Raw genomic sequence first — 21,780 nt, 5'->3', positions numbered from 1 at the left:
GGAGAGTAAAAAGCTGGCTTAAAACATAGTGGTCAAAAAACAAAGATCATGGCATCATTGTCCCATCACTTCATAGCAAATAGATGGAGAAAAAGGGGAAAACAGTGACAAACTTTCTTTTCTTGGGTTCTAAAATCACTGTGAATGGTGACTGCAGCCACAAAATCAAAAGACATTTGCTCCTTTGAAGAAAACCTATGACCAACCTAGACAGTATATTAAAAAGCAGAGATATCACTTTTGCTGACAAAGGTCCATCTAGTCAAAGCTATGGTATTTCCAGTAGTCATGTATGGATGTGAGAGTTGCACCATAAAGAAGGCAGAGCAACAGAGAATTGCTGCTTTAAAACTATGGTGCTGGAGAAGACTCTTGAGAGTCCCTTGGACAGCAAGGAGATCAAACCAGTCAATCCTAAAGGAAATCAGTCCTGAATATTCATTGGAATGATTGATGCTGAAGTTGAAGCTCCAAGAATTTGGCCACTTAATGTGAAGACTCTACTCCTTGGAAAAGACCTTGATGCTAAGAAAGATTGAGGGCAAGAGAAGACAGGGGCGACAGAGGATGAGATGGCTGGATGGCATCACTGACTCAATGGACATGAGTTTGAGCAAACTCCAGGAGATAGTGAAGAACAGGGCAGCCTAGTGTGCTGTAGTTCATGGGTTTGCAAAAGAGTTGGGCATGACTTAAGCAACTAAATAACAACAATAGCACATACTGTTTATGTATTTTTTGTTTTCCTTATTTCTAAAAGTTATCTTAGGTAATATAAAGAAGATACAGATTCTGGAAAATAACTGGCTATTAAATAGAGAATTTGAAAAGAAAAATTTTAGTTTTATAAATTTTTCCTAGAATCAGCTTTGATTTTAATTTGTGGCACACTACATAACACTTCATAGTAATTTTTTTTTTACTCCCTTTATGATTAAAAGTGGTTAACAACTCCTTTAATGGTTAGAAGTGCAAAAGGATGTTCTTGAACATGTAAGTTTCTTTCTTGCAGCTATTTCTTTAGTCCAGATAGTTTTTGTATTATTACTTCAGCCTTGAATAGGAATTTTTTTTGTCTCTTCACATTTCTTTCATCATGACTTCTTAAGTCTACATATAGTCACATATAAAAAATACTACAAATGCTTATAGAGTGTATTTCTAACATACCAGAAATGGTATAACATACCATTTTGCAAGGGGATAGAAAAATAATATAAATAATATATATGTAGGAGCTATCAAAGAATGAGCAAGAACTACCACTGTAAGATTGCTCTCTGTGGCCTTAACAATAAAGATGTATATCAAATAAGTATAATTCTTTCCAGGCTAAACGTGCATTACATTTAAAGTAGTAGAAGTGTGGAAGTGTGAAAATAAGTATTTTGTATACAACATTCTACTACATTTAAGCATACTTAACAAAATGATGAAAATGCTTACTCACTCGTACACCTTTAGGTCCTGGATTACCATCTGGTCCAGCTAAACCCTAGTGCAAACAAGACATCACCATTATACTCTAGTACTTTTTAAAGAGTTGCTGATAATTAATAAAAAGGGGCAAATAAAAAGTATCATTTTTACAAGTATAAATTTCAGAACTGTATACTTAGTAAAGACCATATACATTTTAGGGATTTTAGAATTTCAGAACCAAAAAAGCCATTGTATATAATCTATACACAAATATATTTTAGATTTCTAAATAAAGTAGATTAACACAACTGTCAGACACAATTATTTATTTTTCATTGGAAAACCCTGCTCTTTTAGAACACTTCTAATTCACTTATCTAAAATATATTCCTACTTTAAAAAAAAAGTACATTTTTTAACTTCAGATCAATTTCCATATGTCTAAGTATTTATAAGTTTTTCAGATAAACAGAAAACTTTACTTGGTGGTAAGACTCATGTAATACTCTCCACATACTTTAAAGGCTTAAAAATGGAATTTTATTAACAGTAGATTATCTTTTGGCATTTTCAATTCCCTAATTCTAGAGAATAAAAAAGATATTTTATATAAATAAAGTTTTCTAGTATTCTAAATGAACAATTAATTTCAAGAGTAAGTAATTAATGAAAGCCTAAGAAAGAGAATTTTTTCTCTTATTAGCCTATATGAAACAGCTAGAGAAAGCTAGAAATTAGAGGGGAATAAATATGAAATGATTAAAATTAATTTTTGAAACAGTATACAAAGACTTGAATCCAATTTAGACAAAAAGTATTCAGATAGTGGTATATGTAGCACTGGCAACTGTGTCCCAAGTGTTCATAATTGCATTATTAAAAATGTTGCATATCAAAGAGAGTTTAACTCATATCATTACTTCATTTTAGTCAGTGGTAATATTGTAAAATCACTGGCAACACTGTTTAACATTTTATTAGTCTACTGAGCCATTTTAATTTTAAAAGTTCCAATGAATATCATATCAAACTTATTTAAAAATCCCACTCTGATTTTAAGTAAAATTTTTCTGCAATAAAATTTTTGAAGAAGTTTTACAATTTTGGTATTAGAATTTTTTGGAATTATTTTGCTATGAGTAATTCATTATTTAATAAAATAAACCAATTATCATTTGAATATTAAGTCTTGAAATTGGAACATACAATGCATTAACCAAGAAGACATAAAAAGAAAAGTTTAAATATAGTTACCTCACCTGCCTGCCAGGGTAACCACGGGAACCAATATTACCAGTGAAACCTGGAATTCCCTAAAATGAAAAATAAAATAATAAAAAATACAGCAAAGTCCAAAGAAGCCCAAGAAAGCAAACTTGGTGTATTCATAATACCCAAGTTTGGAAAGAATATTTTTCCTATATAAAAATATGAAGAGTCCTGCATGTTGCTTATCTGTCTGAAGTCATCTATTTAAAATGAAATTGGCCTCTTTCCTGGCTGAAACCATGGAGGGTGCAGAAGAGAAGGAAAAAAAGGTTTCTGCTATGCCAAAAATTCTTAAGAAAAAGCAAAAGAATTGCACAGAGCTTGAGATCAAGTGCTGAGAAATAATTTGCCTAAAAGATGCTTCAAAGGGCAAGAAGTTTATCTATGAAAAACCTAAGCCCTATCACAAGGAAGACAAGCAGATATATAGAACTGAAATTCGAATGGCTAGGATGGGAAGAAAAGCCAGCAACTTCTATGTGCACACAGAACCCAAATTGGCATTTGTCATCAGGAACAGAGGTATCAAAGATTTGAAAGGCCTTGCAATTCCGCCTCTGTCAGATGTTCAGTGGCACCTCCTGAAGCTCAACAAGGTTTCAATTAACATGCTGAGAAGGGTAGAACCATACATAGCATGTGGTTTAGTTGCTAAGCTGTGTCCGACTCTTGCAACCCCAGGGACTGTAGCTTGCCAGGCTCCTGTGTCCATGGGATTCTCAAGGCAAGAATACATTGCATGGGGGTACCCAAACCTGAAGACAGTAAATTAATTGATCAAAATCAACAAGCAGCAAATTGTCCTGACAGATAATATGTTGATCGCTGGTCTCTTGGCAAATACAGCATTATCTGCATGAAGGTCATCTGATTCATGAGATCTATACTGTTGGAAAATATTTCAAAGAAGCAACTTCCTATAGGCCTTCAAACTGTCTTCTCCGTGAGGTGAGATGAAGAAAAAGGGCCATGCATTTTGTAGAAGCTGGAGATGCTGGCAACAGGGAAGACCATATTAACAGGCTTAATAGAAGGATGAACTAAGGTATCTACCATGATTATTTTTGTAATCTCGTCAGTTAAGAAACCTCAACTGCTTTCAATTTGAAAAAAAAAAAAAAAAAGAAAATGAGATAAATTGCTAAATAAAAATGAATACAACTATTAGATTAGGGACCTAAATGAGATACTGATTATTAAATGTAGGATAAATACAGATAAACATAGGATAAAAAAATTCAGTGATACATGAATTTTAAAAAACATTTACATTAGAGAAAGAGTGGATACATTGTGTAATAACCAGTATCTTTACAGATTGAACTCCTTGTCTCAGCCATCCTGCAACTCGCCTTAACTATCAGAGCACAAGCTTCAGAAAGTAGGTAAATGGATATCAAGTGTTAAATACCTGTATTATGACATAGGTATATCTAAAAATTCACATAGCAACTTTGAATGGGAAACTCACTTTGAATTGACAACTTTCTGTGCCTGATTTAAAACTCAGTTTACTCAAGGAAGGCTGATACATGGAGGCTCAAACACATAAGAAAGGAAACTTGCTGCAGAACCCTGTGGAAAAGTGAGAAGAAATACCTCCATATGTTGTGACTGTCTTCCACTGATACATGATTCATTCATTCATTTAGGTCTAATACATAACTTGTGAAGTAAGGAAATGCTAAAAAAAATATGTAAGAAAGGCAATACCAAAGTATGTTCAAACTACTGCACAATTGCACTCATCTCATACGCTAGCAAAGTAATGCTCAAAATTCTCCAAGCCAGGCTTCAACAGTATGTGAACTGTGAACTTCTAGATGTTCAAGCTGGATTTAGAAAAGGCAGAGAAACCAGAGGTCAAATTGCCAACATCCATTGGATCACTGAAAAAGCAAGAGAGTTCCAGAAAAACATCTACTTCTGCTTTATTGACTGTGCCAAAGCCTTTGACTGCATGGATCACAACAAACTGTGGAAAATTCTTAAAGAGATGAGAATACCAGACCACCTGGTCTGCCTCCTGGGAAATCTGTATACAGGTCAAGAAGCAACAGTTAGAACCAGACATGGAACAAGAGACTGTTTCCAAATAGGGAAAGGAGTACATAAAGGCTGTATATGGTCATGCTGTTTATTTAACTTATATGCAGAGTGCATCATGTGAAATGCCAGGCTGGATGAAGCACAAGCTGGAATCAAGACTGCTGGGAAAAACATCAATGGCCTCAGATAGGCAGATGACACCACCATCACGGGAGAAAGCAAAGAAGAACTAAACAGACTCTTGATGAAAGTAAAGGAAGAAGTGAAAATGTTGGCTTAAAACTCAACATTCAGAAAACTAAGATTATAGCCTTTCATCCCATCACTTCATGGCAAATAGATGGGGAAACAATGGGAACAATTACAGACTTTATTTTCTTGGGCTCCAAAATCACTGCAGACGGTGACTGCAGCCATGAAATTAAAAGACTCTTGCTCCTTGGAAGAAAAGCTATGACCAACCTAGACAGCATACTAAAAAAGCAGAGACTTTGCCAGCAAATGTCCATCTAGTCAAAGCTATGGTTTTTCCAATAGTCATGTATGGATGTGAGAGTTGGACTATAAAGAAACCTGAGCACCAAAGAATTGAAGCTTTTAATCTGTGGTGTTGGAGAAGACTCTTGAGAGTCCCTTGGACAGCAAGGAGATCCAACCAGTTAATCCTAAAGGAAATCAGTCCTGAATATTCATTGGAAGGACTGATGCTGAAGCTGAAACCCCTCTACTTTGGCCACTTGATGTGAAGAACTGACTCATTTGAAAAGACCCTGATGCTGGGAAAGACTGAAGGCGGGAGGAGAAGGGGACGACAGAAGATGAGCTGTTTGGATTGCATCACTGACTCAGACATGAATTTGAGCAAGCACCAGGAGTTGGTGATGGACAGGGAAGCTTGGTGTGCTGCAGTCCATGGGGTCACAAAGTGTCAGACACTCTTTGACTGAATTGAACTGAACTGAAATGATGACAGCAGTGATAATTTTCATAGATTCTTTATTCTGTAAAAATTCTTTTCCTGTTGTTTTTTTTTGTATTAGATAATACTACTAATACAAAGGACAATAGTCCTTTGCCCCTCTGCTCTGAAGTATACAGAAGATTGTGCTAATTTCTCTAGTTTAACCATAGAAACACTATAAAATTCCTGAAATTTAAAAAATCTAGAGAAAAAACAGTCCCAGAAAGAGGCAAATAAAGGATCACAGTTCAAAGTTTTCACCCTTCCATTCTATTAGACTTATATTCTAATATGTCCTTCTCTGCACTTTTCTCAGAATACATTTCTCATTTTGTTTTCTCCCTTTTCTCTCCCCCTTCCTTTCCTTGCTTCAACAATTACTATTTACTTAACATTTTTCTGTGTATTGGGCTTCCCTCACAGCTCAGTTTGTAAAGAATCGGCCTGCAATGCAGGAGACCCTGGTTCAATTCCAAGGTCAGGAAGATCTACTGGAGAAGGAATAGGCTACCCACTCTAGTATTCTTAGATTCCCCTTGTGGCTCAGGTGGTAAAAAATCCACCTGCAATGTGGGAGACCTGGGTTCGATCTGGTAAAGAATCCAATTGCAATCAGGAGACCTAGGTTTGATCCCTGGGTGGGGAAGATCCCCTGGAGAAGAGAAAGCCTACTCACTCCTTCTGACCTGGAGAATTCCATGGACTATATAGTCCATGGGGTCACAAAGAGACATACATGACTGAGTGACTTTCACTTCACTTCAACACATTTTTATGTGCTAATCACATCACCATGCAATGTGATTTACAGCTACTCTGTATCTGTGATATAAAGTATGATAGATACTATGTTCTTCATAGATACTATGTTCTTCATTCTACATTTGAAGTAAGAAAGATACAGAGATGTTATGAAATGTGCGTGAGATGGCATAGTAAGTAGCAGAGCCTGAATGTAAAACCAGGTGATCTGACAAAAGTTGTCACATGTGTATATGCACACACACACACACACACACACACACACACACGACAATGAACAATTTAATAGAACGTGAATAAAGAGCGATCTTCTGAGAACTACAGAAAATTCTCATCTACATGTAGAGATTATATCCTAAAATTTCAGAAACTATATTTATGTGCTAGAAATTACCTTATTAACATTATACATAGTATATATTTTATCCCTATAATGTTTATTGAGCACTGATATGCCAAGCACAATTTCAAGTATTTTATATGTATTATCATATTTTATCTACCCAAACCCTATAAGGTAGATATAATCCCTATTTTACAGATGCAAAAAATAAGACACAAAGTGTTTGCCACCAGTGGAAAGTCACTCAGCTATTTAGAAAGCCAGAATTTAAATTAGCAAGTCTAACTCCAGAGACCACCATTCAAGGCTGCCTCCCTAATGGAGGTTTGAAGTGCAAATAACTTATAGTAGTACTCAAAGGAAAGCCCTCTAATTACGAGATTTGCTTCAGTCTATTTACAAATGCTTCCTCAATTCCCCATCCAATTCTAAAACACACAGGCCTATATCCAGACATCCACAAAAACCTTATATTTGGATATGCCAATAGAAATGAGTGAAATAAATATAAAACGCTTTTTAAATTCTGTATGTTCTGGTTAATGGCAACCACTATCCCTTTCATTAGTTTCCTAGCCAAATTAGGTTAATCAACCTCAATTAAAAAGCAATCTGTTTTAAGACATAAATGAAATCTGATTTTAACAGATTTTCATAGAGAGTGTTAAGACAACATGTAGAGATATAACACATTCCAGCTGCACAGAGAAATACATAAAAGGACTCTATTCGATGACTAAATCCTGCTCTACTGGAACAACAGTAAATAAAGTCAATAAGTAAGCTTTCAGCAGTCGTATGTGGCATAAACATACTCTAAGCCAACCACACCCTAAAATCACTTGGACAACCACAGAGCTCAAAAGACTCAAAAGAAATACTGTAACTTAATTCACTCATTCTGCATTTAAATAATGGCTCACTTTAATCTGTAGATTGTCTGGAGTAATTTAGACACAGGGTTATACCTCTACTCCTGGAAAAATCAGGAATAGTAAACCTGTCCCAATCCCACTTCTCACATGAAGAATTAAAGCCGATGCTCTGAGTCAGACTTCATTGAGAGTCCAAGCACTGTCAGCATGGGTCCTCCCTATGTCTTCATTTATTCATGAGTAAAATACAATGGTAATACTAGGTCACAGGATTATAATGCAGAGAAAATAGAACAATGTGGGAAAACATATTTAAAAGCAGGGGTAACTATAATAATTCTTAGTGTTGTGGAGCATCAAATGAGTTAACATATGGAAATATTCAATACACAATTATACTACTTGAAGTTCCAGTTAACAGTAGTACAGTTTGGCAACTAATAGACTCAGTAAATGACAGCTCTTAATACTAGAGCTTATACAGATGATATAATTACTTTCCTAAATGTTTCTGGCCAGTTAATAGATATTTACAAATTTTCCAGAAGGCAGTGTCTCCTAGCAAATTAGTTATGCTCCTCTTAATGTCCACAGTGTTTCCAACAGTTAAAATGCAAAATGATTTTAGTTGTTCCTCACAGTTATCACCGATTTTGTTTTTTCTTCTGGAATTACATAAAACAGAACTGATTCCAATAATACGTGTTCCATCTTTAAAACGGATTTTAGACTCTTCTCACAAGCATATCACCCTCAGAACAGGGACATGTATACTAATGGAACTAGATAATAGAGCAGTTATGAGAAAACTGGTCAGTATTGACAACGGTCAGTTTTTTCACTTACTTGTGAGGTGGCAGGTTTTCTTCATTGGAATCCACACATTTCTGCCAAAGCAGTATTCTAGGAATTTTTTTCCTTCCCCAGGATCTAATCTTTCTTTCCCTCTTGCCCTTCTGTTTTTTTTTTTTTTTTTCTACATATGCTCAAATGCTTTTCAGCACTCATTTGATCTTGTACTTGAGATTGCTAAGTACTGAAGAAACTGAGATTGTACTTGCAACAAATACATATATCGCTTTTCTTGCCATGTCCAGTAATTAGTAATCTTGAAAAACTATGCCTCGGGGACTTAATAGAACTTAGAAGAAGAAATGAAGTGAAGTCGCTCAGTCGTGTCCGACTCCTTGCGACCCCATGGACTGTAGCCTACAAGGCTCCTCAGTTCATGGAATTTTCCAGGCAAGAGTACTAGAGTGGGTTGCCATTTCCTTCTCCAGGGGATCTTCCCCACCCAGGGATCGAACCCAAGTCTCCTGCATTGCAGGCAGACGCTTTACCGTCTGAACCACCAGGGAAGCCTAATAGAGCTTGCTGCTGCTGCTAAGTCACTTCAGTTGTGCCCAGCAATGTGTGACCCCATAGATGGCAGCCCACCAGGCTCCCCCGTCCCTGGGATTCTCCAGGCAAGAACACTGGAGTGGGTTGCCATTTCCTTCTCCAATGCATGAAAGTGAAAAGTAAAAGGGAAGTCGCTCAGTCTTGTCTGACTCTTTGCGACCCTACGGACCGCAGCCTACCAGGCTCCTCCATCCATGGGATCTTCCAGGCAAGAGTACTGGAGTGGGGTGCCATCGCCTTCTCCCTAATAGAGCTTACTGTTCCTCTAACATGAATGAACAAAGCTTTATTTATTTTTTTGTCTTTCCCTCAGGGATAATCCATCACTTTTCTTTCTGGAGCTCCTCTTAGGACTTCCTGAGGCTCTTTGCTAAATCTCCAGTAATGATTTGCCACCTTAAGTCAGTTCAGTACAGTTCAGTCGCTCAGTCGTGTCCACTCTTTGCGACCCCATGAATAGCAGCACGCCAGGCCTCCCTGTCCATCACCAGCTCCCAGAGTTCACTCAGACTCACGTCCACTGATTTATTCATTCTGGCCTAATACACATTGTATTGAAAACAAGAGATTTGACTTTATTTTTTCCTGTGACATATGATATATTATTTTCTGGTGGGAGAAAGAAGAAATAACATGATCAAAAACTAAACAGTTCCCAAACTATTTGACATTTACATATGTGCGTATATATAGAATGAACAAAAAATAGCATACTGCCATTCCAATTTGGATTGTTATCAAACTTCTTTGCATTCCTTCACACAACGGTAGGGAACTAAAAGCTGTGAATAGACTTTGGAGAACAGGCAAGCCCCTGAAACATACAAGAAAATCAGAGAGAGTGTGTGTGTGCACGTGTGCATATGCATGGATAATCCGGGGACAGGGTTCACAACATTTATAAGATTCTCACAAGAGTTTATGAATAACAAAAGTTTAAAACAGCTGTTCTGGAGCATGTTAGGCAGATAGTTGAAAGTAAGTCTAAGATACGAAAAAACCAACAAAATTTGGTAGCTAATAAATCAGAAGTTTTTCCTGTACTAAAAAGAGTCAAAGAATTAAGAAAAATTGACAGGAAAAAGACACTAAGAAAATTGAAAGCATTAAGAAAAAAATAAGCATTAAAAAAAGCATTTCCTTAAAAGCATTAAGAAAAACTGAAAGAGTTGTGTGGAAAAATAATCTCTCAATGGAGTTTCCCACTGTGTATTTTTTTCACTGGAGAAGATTCAAGTCTGACAGAGGAAGAATACTTACTTGTTCCCCTTGGAGTCCTGGGAGTCCTGGATGCCCCTTGAGACCCTGCAACGGTAAAGGTGAAGACACGCTGTGAAGAGTAAACCCATGTGAGTCCGATAACTAGCCACAGTTGTCATTCACCCCAACTTCCGGTTTTCTCATTAACGCAAACGTAATTATTACTAATCTATTTCTTACTAAACATTATCCTTTTATTAAAAATTTAATTTTATTAAATAATAAATTCTTATTAATAATTCTTAATCAATTTTGAGGGCTATTTGAATGATTTGTTGTTGGCAACTAAAATGGTTACATAGTATTGAATAAAAAAAAGCATCATTTATAAAAAAAAGACATTAGTAACAAAAAAGATTTTCCAAATAAGAACCAAAGTCAAATTTTAATCTCTATCATCAACATTCAAAGATATAAAAGAGATAACAACCTTTATGTTCTAGAAAGATATTCTATGAGCAAAAGGAAGGAAGGTTAAAAAAAAAAAAGACAGGAACAAAGAATCAGCCTATTTATACAGCTCTAATTGACAGTCAGTAAATCAACCTGCTATTTACTCGATTTTGCTATATATAAAAGAACAAAAGAAAATTCCTTTTTAAAAGAATCTCTGAATGCTAAGCAAACTTCAAAAATCTGAAATAAATCAGTTTACAAATATCTGAAACTTCAAATTAACGTACAGCAAACTGATATGTTTTGGGGGTTTCAGGATATAGACTAACAGAGGGAAGAGAGTCATTCAGGATTAATCACTGAGGATTTATGAACATGAATTCATGAATTAGAGAAGGAAATTATACTCTGGTTAGACAATGGGAAAATTAGAAGAAGTGCCTATTTGAAAAATAAGGAAATGATCTAAGCAGTTTCTGAGATGATAAACTTAAAGCATAAGTAAAAGTTTAAGTAGAGAGACTCTTGGGAACCAGAGTGAAGATCAGAAAATGTAAGAAAGCAAATTGGAGGCAAATTTTTGTATTATCTGTAAATGTAAGCATATAAGTAACAAGGGAGTAACAGAAGGAAAAAACCAGAGTGCAGAGGAAATGGCCTGTCCTCTGGGAGCTCTGTTCTTTCCTGATTAGACTGTTAAAAATCAGAGAAGTGGCCACGACAAAGAATACGGGAAAAAAGAGGAGGAGAAGGAAGGAAGGCACAAAGAAACTTCACTGAACTCATAAAACTAATAAAAACAAGGAAGTGGCTAATTCTACAGCAATCCTATGAAGCAGGTATCTTCTGCATTTATGCCATGCCAAGACGCTTCAGTTCAGTTCAGTTTAGCCATCCAGCCATCTCATCCTCTGTCGTCCCCTTCTCCTCCTGCCCCCAATCCCTCCCAGCATCAGAGTCTTCTCCAATGAGTCAACTCTTCGCATGAGGTGGCCAAAGTACTGGAGTTTCAGCTTTAGCAACATTCCTTCCAAAGAAATCCCAGGGCTGATCTCCTTCAGAATGGACTGGTTGGATCTCCTTGCAGTCTAAGGGACTCTCAAGAGTCTTCTCCAACACCACAGTTCAAAAGCATCAATTCTTTAGCGCTCAGCCTTCTTCACAGTCCAACTCTCACATCCATACATGACCACAGGAAAAACCATAGCCTTGACTAGACAGACCTTAGTTGGCAAAGTAATGTCCCTGCTTTTGAATATGCTATCTAGGTTGCTCATAACTTTTCTTCCAAGGAGTAAGTGTCTTTTAATTTCATGGCTGCAGTCACCATCTGCAGTGATTTTGGAGCCCAAAAAATAAAGTCTGACACTGTTTCTACTGTTCCCCATCTATTTCCCATGAAGTGATGGGACCGGATGCCATGATCTTCATTTTCTGAATGTTGAGCTTTAAGCCAGCTTTTTCACTCTCCACTTTCACTGTCATCAAGAGGCTTTTTAGTCCAACTCTTTGCGACCCCATGGACTGTAAACTGCCAGACTCCTCTGTCCATGGGATACTCCAGGCAAGAATACTGGAGTGGACTGCCATTTCATTCTCCAATTTTACAGATGAGAAAATTCTCTGAGAAATTAAATGATATGACCAAAGTCATGTAGGTAGTAAGGTGGAATCATATTGGTTTGACAGATTCATCATGAGCTTAGTAACCTACCCTTCTATTTACTTTATAAGCCTATATTTGTTTTAAACTCAAATGTAGGATAGTCTCATTCTCATCAAATGTTCAACTGTAGATAAACAAGACAAATCAACAAAGTTTAGTTCCGTTCAGTCGCTCAGTCGTGTCTGACTCTTTGTGACCCCATGAATTGCAGCACGCCAGGCCTCCCTGTCTATCACCAACTCTCGGAGTTCACTCAGACTCACGTCCATCGAGTCAGTGATGCCATCCAGCCATCTCATCCCCAGTCATCCCCTTCTCCTCCTGCCCCCAGTCTCTCCCAGCATGAGAGTCTTTTCCAATGAGTCAACTCTTCGCATGAGGTGGTCAAAGTACTGGAGTTTCAGCTTTAGCATCAAATCAACAAAAGGAATTATTAAAGTTACACATTTACCAATGGCCTCTAATACACCCACAGTTTCACTCTGAGTTTATACTTTTTTTTTTTAAATTTTTATTTTTACTTTATTTTACTTTACAATACTGTATTGGTTTTGCCATACATTGACATGAATCCACCACGGGTGTACATGCGATCAAGACAGCAAAATACCAGCCTAATTACAAAACAGGGACACTGTTCTCAGCTGTCCAAATGTTAAAGATTCTATAGATAAAAAATATCCACAAACCTAGCCTTTTCACTTTTTTAATACTGGGAAACAAGAAATGTCCTCAGCACTAAAATAGTGGCTGCAACTCCCCCAGATGAGGCAGCAGCTCTAGAAGGATGTAGTTCCTAGGAGACTGTCAGGAAGATGACAAGTGGGGAGCCGGGGTGAGAGGCATATAGACAGAGAAATTCTCTACCATGGGCCTAGCTCCTTTTCTTTAAAAACAAACAAACAAACAAACAAACAAAAAACCTGTATTAAATATTTACTTCCTTGTTTTTATTTCTGTGTACTGCTGAGTCTAACTATATGCTTCCCTTTCTTTGGCCACTATCTGTTTCTTCCTCCTCAGCCCTGGTGAAAGAGTGGTGCTGATTTGTTAGCTTACTTTCCCTGAAGCAGATTATAACAGTGAACTAGACACATTGACCATAATATCCTCTAAACCTACAATTCCCTCCTAAGAGATTATTTGTCATCAACAGCCTTTAATAAGAGGGCATCCCCAAACAGTCATGATCTTTTCTTCATGAGCTCACTCCTACTCCACCTCAGCCACAGGTGATGGCACAATCTAAGGGAAGCCAATATCAAGTCTGGCCAGTAGCCTATAAAGACACTTCGAATGGAGACTTTCTCATAAGCAGGGTCAAGCTGGGCCAATTAAAATCTTTTTAAAAGTAAGTTCAACAGGAAGGAAGGAGGGAATAGAAGGAAGGAAAGACTCATTTAGGTACTTAGCTAAAGCTAGAAAGACTGACAAAGGAAAGATAAGAGAAAGAGAAGACAGCCAAAGTACAACTTAAAAAAATTATTGTGAAAAGAAACTATATTGAGAAAGAAAGTTGTCAGAGGGAAAACCAGGTAACACAAAAAGGCAGATGCAGAGAGAGGAGAGGAGCAGAAGTACTAACAGAAAAGTATAGCAAAAGAGAAACTAATGCTGCTAAGATACTCAGCGCTGCCTTGAATCAGTACCTGTCTCCATGAGACCAAGTTATATTACAATACATATGTCTAGATTCCATGGGTCTCCGGTTTCCCTTAATGCTGTAGAGAGGACTGAAATAATTCTCTCTTCCTTGAGATAGCCTATGTCTCCATTCTTTGCAATCAAAAGAGCCTAAGCAAAGCACAAAATGTTTTTGTTTGGTTTGGTTTGATTTGCTACTAATAATGAAAAGACCAAGCACATGGAACCCTAGACCCAGTTCTGCCACGAGCTAGTTACATCATGAGTTTCAAAGTCTTCATCTGTGAAATGACGGCACTGAATTCAACTACTGCTAGATTTCCTTTAACCTGCTAGGATTCTGCAATTACTAGAATCTGTTAAGAAATTCACTTTTTCCTTTTCACCCTGCATTGAATGAAAAACAAAGGCATTTATAAGAGGCAATTCAGGCTTTGAGGCATAGGAAGAATTTAAGTAACACTGATATATGCATCAGAGGAAAACCAGATTCAGGTTCCCATGGGCATATGATCTGAAACAAAGATGGGGACTCTGGGATGAGTGGAAGGGAAAGAGACTAGATCAGGTAGGAGACTATTACGACCGTCTAGGTGAGACATGATTATAAATTAGATTTGAGGGTGGGGTTAGAGATGGTATATGAGTCCCTTAAAGAGTTTAAACCTAAGTTCTTGAACTATTTTAATACAGTATGCTCAATGTCTAGAACATAGTAAGTGCTTGTCAATTAATTGATGGAAAGATCTGGATGAATAAATGAATTGATGTAAAGATGAAGAGGAATTTAAGTTATTTGGGGGAAAATAGATTCTAAGTATTATTTAATATGATATTTCAATTCTCTTAATATTGAAATGAAAAGTTCTAAGTGGGAGAAAATATCTTTTTTGCTATTTTTCAATGTAATATTATTCCACTGTAATATACTGGAGTTAGCACCATTATTGTATAAAAGTCTCCCTATTCCTTAATTTGTGACTATAGGCCTCATTTGTTTTCTAAATACTAATCAGTAACATTTTTTTAAACAATAAAGGAAATAATGTTCCTGGGAAAAAATACTTAAATTCAAATTTTGACATAGCTCCAATCTAAGACCCTGACAGTTTACTTTTTAAAATTTGTTTATATCGTAGTCTTTTGAAAATATTTGAGTCACTGTTCTTCCTATAACCACATAGGAAGAACAAAAAAGGTCCAGTAACTAACAACATATGATTTTTCTCTGATGAATATACTGAAACTGAAATGAAAGCATTTCTTAAGTACCAATAGAAAAATTTACAAATTGTTTTAAAACAGTTTAAAAACTCAATGTAAAGAGTTATAGGGTTGTCTTGATTTTTGTTGTGACGGAAAGTTGCCTTGCTAAAAACTCCAATAAGTGGGGCTTAGAATCTAATTTTAATATAGAGATTTTAATTTTAATACTTCTTTTAACACTAATTTAAATCCTAACAAACAGGTTATCAATATATGACCACACAGGACAAAAAAGAAAGATACAACTGAATCAAAATTAGAAATGTTAAGGGATGGAAAGGAAACAAACTTCAAGTGTATACCTGAACTTCCCCAAGTAACTAAATTTTGGACAAATAAATTAAATATTTATCCATAAGGAAAATAGTGGAACCATTTACATACAGAACCATCCTTCCTTTGCATGGTACTAGATATCTATAAAACTGAGCATATAGGCTGAAACCATGCAAGAAATATTAATAATGGGGAAAAGTCTGTGATCTTTGAAAATTTTTGTCAATGTTAAAAATCTGTCAGTTACACTTGTATAGGGAAATGAAAAAAATGTTCAACTAAGATTAATTTAGTACAGTGTAATTTAAAACATTAGAAACAGTGAAAATCAAGGTTTCACTTCTTAGCAAAAATTTATGAAGAGTAGTTTGAATAGTGTGCTTTTCTTGTATAAAGAACCATACTGAGCAGACATATATCCTATGGTTTGGCAAACTGTCACATTTCTTTCTAAGTATAGGTCAGCTTCCAACATTTCATCCTTTGCACTTTCAGTGTCATGAAATAGGTCCAAGAGTTCTTCTTATATGAAGATTTTTCTTTCTTTTTTTTTGCTGTTAAGCTCCTCTGGGACATCTCTGTCCTATTCATCACAACCCTTTCCTCTTATGTCAAAAATTCACCTTTACTAAGTTCTTCTCTCTGCATATCTAGTTAACTCAAATGGCAACAGTGTTCCAGGATCAGCTATTTCTTCTATAATTCCATCTATATTCAATTCTAATTTCAATTTCTGTTATCACTATTTCTTTATTTCACTGTACTGTCATCTTCTTTACCAGGCTTTTTTTTTTTTTATCCATCTGTGTAAAATGTCACATGAGTTCATCACAGAGAGAAGGAAGCAACATAGCGACACAGTCTGCTGTCTATGTAGTAACTAACAGATGTGCGCAGTACAATCACCAACAGATCCTGAGTGAAGTGATGTGACTGGTCACTGATTGTGATGCATATCTCCTATTTATGCAGAGACTTGTAAGCTGAAGAGCCAGTAGCAAAGTTTATACTTTATGCAGCTAATCAGAGTTAATATATTGTGGTAAGTGAAATTTGAACCATGTTGTTGGAGACTGGTGTTAATTAAACCATGGCAAGTGAAAGCTGTGTATACTGGAACCACACAAAGTGAGGAATGCTTGTATATATGTATTGAGAAAGAATCTCAATGATATCTCTATGTTGTCAACTTTATATATGACTGGGGTTTTTTTTAAGTTTTTTTCCTCCACTAAATAGGAAGGACTTATATTCACTAAAATAAAGATTTTTCCTACATATGAGAAAGTACCCCCCTATGGTATAAGACAACTTCTGCATTATCAACTCTGTTTTCCTATCTTGAGCCTCCTTACCTAAACTTTAGGTTTTAGAAAAGTAGGAGCATTCCTCTCTAGAATCCACAAAAACACCAAAGAAATTCTGGTGACTCAATGATTTGCCTCTGGCATTCTTCTTCTTAAAACCCTTCAGTAGCTCTCTACCATATGATAAATGCTCTACCATGGTATCCAAGCTCCTTCATGATTTGACCCCTGAATGCACCTTATTTCCAGACACACCCTGACTAACGCTTTATAATCTCCAAACAAGGACCTGCTTCTTGCCTCCAAGCCTTGGTTTATGTCATCACCTGTGTGTAGACAGCATACATGTCTACTAACTACAGTATCATCATGATAACTTCTGTTTATCCTCAAGATGCAGCTCAGATGTTGCCTCTGAGCAACATCAGAGTGTTCTCTAAACACTTTCCCCACCTACAATCTTAAGAAGTTTAGGTAACCTTCAATCACTGCTACAAAAACTTTTTCACATCTTCATCACTGTATTTGTTATAGACTAATATACCTTTGTGATTTACTTTAGTATCTACTTACTTTTTTAAACAGTAAACTACTTGAACACAGGAACTATATCTTGTTTACCTAATACTGGTTTCCTGAATGAACTGTAGGATAAAATGATGTGATTAAAACAACTGCAGAATTCTAGTGACAAACTATCTCAAAACCACCCTTTGGTCTGAAGCAACTTCCTTGTATCTCTCTTTTGCTTCTGTCTAGTCTCTGCAAGCTGAGGCAAAGGTGGGCTATCCTTATACATGATCGTGTGAAAGGCAACATCACTGAGATATTAGTAGCAGGTTAACTAGTTCCACTCACTCTACCTAAATGGGATGGAGGGTGTTTGGAGGACTGAGGGGAAAATAAGGCAGGTAAGAAGGGTTACTGACTTGAGAAGCACTCTTTCAAGAAGACAACCACAAGGACTAGGTGAAAGGGAACAGTCACTTAAACTTATAAACAGCATCAGCAAATGAATGAATAAAGAAGACATGGCACATGCATACAATGGAATATTACTCGGTCATAAAAAGAATGAAATTGTGATATTTGCAGAGACGTGGACAGACCCAGAGACTTTCACACAGGAAAATCAGAAAAACAAATATCGTACATTAACATACACATATGGAATCTAGAAAAATGGTGCAGATGAACATATTTTCAAAGCAGTAATAGAGAAACAGTTGTAGAAAGCAAACATGTGGACACTAAGTGGGGAAAGGGAGGGGGGAATTGGGAGATTGGGACTGACATATACACACTACTGTTTACAAAACAGAAAACGAATGAGAACCTACAGAATAGCACAGGAAACTCAGTGCTCTGCTGAGGGGATATATAAACACACACACATAGACACACACACACACAGACACACACACACACATATATGGCTGATTCACTTTGCTGTACAGCAGCAAACAATGCAACACTGTAAAGCAACTATGCTCCATTAAAAAACTTACAAGCAGCATTCATTCATTCACTAATAGCATGGCTGCTAAGTGGCATTCACTGGGCTGAAATACCACAGTGAATAAAACACAGTCCTTGCACTTAGGGACCCCTAAATCACACATAAATTTCCTTTTATTTCCTAATGCACTGTTATCTGAAGGCCATTATTAAAATTTCATTTTCTACAATATAATAGCATTCCTCTACAGACTAGGTCCAAGTATCTAATAATTTGTCACATTCTACAGGACTCATGTCAGCAATGCCAAGAGGAATACAAAGGTTTATAGCCATGTTTGGCCAAAATAATCAGGGAAACCTACGGCAAAAATGAGAAATAGTGATAAACCAGCCATAGCTGATTGAAAAAGAAGTCTTAAGCAAGAAATCAGAACAAGATTTAAAAAAAATCAACAACGATGTATTAGGTTGGTACAAAAGTAATTGCAGTTTTGCATTGTTGAACTTTGCAGTTTGATATGATTGGAATACATTCTTTAATGTGATTATGTTATATGTCATTTTAATGTGCATTTCTTGCTGTTTCTGCTAATGACTTATTACTTGCTTTTTTATACATTTATTTTAGACTAGGGAAATCATGTTAGACAAAAAGCAAATTCAAGTGATTTTCTTATTTGAATTCAAAATGGGTCCTAAAGCAGCAGAGACAGCTCACAACATCAGCAATGCATTTGACCCAGGAACTGCTAACTTGCAGTACAGTGCAGTGGCTCAAGGAGTTCTGCAAAGGAGAGGAGAGCCTTGAAGATGAGGAGTGTGGTGGTCAGCATCGTAAATTGACAATGACCAACTGAGAGGATCATCAAAACTGATCCTCTTACAACTACATGAGACATTGCCAAAGACCTCAATGCTGACCATTCTACCGACTTTTGGCATTTGAAGCAAATTGGAAAGGTGAAAAAGCTAGCTAAATGGGTGCCTCATAAGCTGACTGCAAGTAAAAAAAAATTATCATTTTGATGTGTCATCTTTTCTTCTATGTAATAACAAACCATTTTTCTTGATCAGACTGTGACGTGCAATGAAAAGTGGCTCTTATATGACAACCAGTGACAACCAGCTCAGTGGCTGGACTGAGAAGAAGTTCGGAAGCACTTCCCAAAGCTAAATCTGCCCCCCAAAGAGGTCCTCGTTACTGGTGGCCTGCTGCTGGTCTGATCCACTACAGCTTTCTGAATCCCAGTGAAGCCATGTTATCTGAGAAGTAGGCTCAGCAAATTGATGAGATGCACCAAAAGTTGCAACACCTGCAGCCAGCATTGGTCAAGAGAAAGGGCCCAATTCTCCAGAAAATACCCCACTACATGTTGCACAGTCAGTGCTTCAAAGTTGAATAAATTGGGCTATAAAGTTTTGCCTCATCCACCATATTCACCCGACTTCTTGCCAAATGACTACCACTTCTTCAAGAATCTCAACTACTTTTTACCAGAAAAAAGGCTTCCATAGAAAGCAGGAAGCAGCAAATGCTTTCCAAGAATTTGTCAAATCTCGAAGGACAGATTTTTACTCTACAGGAATAAACAAACTTATTTCTCTTTGGCAAAAATGTGTTGATTGTAATGGTTCTTATTTTGATTAATAAAGATGTGTTTGAGCCTAGTTATAATGATATAAAATTCACGATCTGAAACTGCAATTATCTTTTCACCAACCTAATACTACTTGAGGTAAGGCAATAATGTTCCTGAAGTTTTGAGAATAAGCAAAAAATTATATAGAAAAATGAAACCAGGTAACTGGGGAGACTGTTCAGTTCAGTTCAGTTCAGTTCAGTCACTCAGTCGTGTCCGACTCTTTGCGACTCCATGAACTGCAGCACGCCAGGCCCCCCTGTTCATCACCATCTCCCGGAGTTCACTCAGACTCATGTCCATCGAGTCCGTGATGCCATCCAGCCATCTCATCCTCGGTTGTCCCCTTTTCCTCCTGCCCCCAATCCCTCCCAGCATCAGAGTCTTTTCCAATGAGTCAACTCTTTGCATGAGGTGGCCAAAGTACTGGAGTTTCAGCTTTAGCATCATTCCTTCCAAAGAAATCCCAGGGCTGATCTCCTTCAGAATGGACTGGTTGGATCTCCTTGCAGTCCAAGGGACTCTCAAGAGTCTTCTCCAACACCACAGTTCAAAAGCATCAATTCTTTGGTGCTCAGCCTTCTTCACAGTCCAACTCTCACATCCATACATGACCACTGGGAAAACCATAGCCTTGACTAGAGGGATCTTAGTCGGCAAAGTAATGTCCCTGCTTTTGAATATGCTATCTAGGTTGGTCATAACTTTTCTTCCAAGGAGTAAGCGTCTTTTAATTTCATGGCTGCAGTCACCATCTGTGGTGATTTTGGAGCCCCAGAAAATAAAGTCTGACACTGTTTCCGCTGTTTCCCCGTCTATTTCCCATGAAGTGATGGGACCAGATGCCATGATCTTCATTTTCTGAATGTTGAGCTTTAAGCCAACTTTTTCACTCTCCACTTTCACTTTCATCAAGAGGCTTTTTAGTTCCTCTTCACTTTCTGCCATAAGGGTGGTGTCATCTGCATATCTGAGGTTATTGATATTTCTCCCGGCAATCTTGATTCCAGCTTGTGTTTCTTCCAGCCCAGCGCTTCTCATGATGTACTCTGCATAGAAGTTAAATAAGCAGGGTGACAATATACAGCCTTGATGTATACCTTTCCCTATTTGGAACCAGTCTGTTGTTCCATGTCCAGTTCTAACTGTTGCTTCCTGACCTGCATATAGGTTTCTCAAGAGGCAGGTTAGGTGGTCTGGTATCCCCATCTCTTTCAGAATTTTCCACAGTTTATTGTGATCCACACAGTCAAAGGCTTTGGCATAGTCAATAAAGCAGAACTAGATGTTTTTCTGGAACTCTCTTGCTTTTTCCATGATCTAGCGGATGTTGGCAATTTGATCTCTGGTTCCTCTGCCTTTTCTAAAACCAGCTTGAACATCAGGAAGTTCACAGTTCACATATTGCTGAAGCCTGGCTTGGAGAATTTTGAGCATTACTTCACTAGCCCCAACCAGTAATGCTGAAGAAGCTGAAGTTGAACGGTTTTATGAAGACCTACAAGACCTTTTAGAAATAATACCCAAAAAAGATGTCCTTTTCATTATAGGGGATTGGAATGCAAAAGTGGGAAGTCAAGAAACACCTGGAGTAACAGGCAAATTTGGCCTTGGAATGTGGAATGAAGCAGGGCAAAGACTAATAGAGTTTTGCCATGAAAACGCACTGGTCATAGCAAACACCCTCTTCCAACAACACAAGAGAAGACTCTACACATGGACATCACCAGATGGTCAACATCGAAATCAGATTGATTATATTCTCTGCAGCCAAAGATGGAG

General features: G+C 37.1%; 1 protein-coding gene across 1 annotated transcript in view; it reads right to left on the bottom strand.

Annotated features, from left to right (window-relative positions):
• Window positions 1–21,780, bottom strand: part of COL24A1 (collagen type XXIV alpha 1 chain) — a 363,647-nt gene that overhangs the window by 288,717 nt on the left and 53,150 nt on the right. Inside the window, exons 9-11 of the mRNA XM_052638047.1 lie at window positions 10,343–10,387; window positions 2,682–2,735; window positions 1,451–1,495 (exon numbers count right to left, since the gene is read on the bottom strand). Coding sequence (XP_052494007.1) covers window positions 1,451–1,495; window positions 2,682–2,735; window positions 10,343–10,387 — 144 coding nt within the window. The remainder of the gene's footprint in view (window positions 1–1,450; window positions 1,496–2,681; window positions 2,736–10,342; window positions 10,388–21,780) is intronic.

This window comes from Budorcas taxicolor, chromosome 3 (genome assembly GCF_023091745.1).
Source record: "Budorcas taxicolor isolate Tak-1 chromosome 3, Takin1.1, whole genome shotgun sequence".
NCBI lineage: Eukaryota > Metazoa > Chordata > Mammalia > Artiodactyla > Bovidae > Budorcas > Budorcas taxicolor.
The sequence above is the reverse complement of the archived record's forward strand: the minus strand, read 5'-3'. Positions and strand labels throughout refer to the sequence as shown.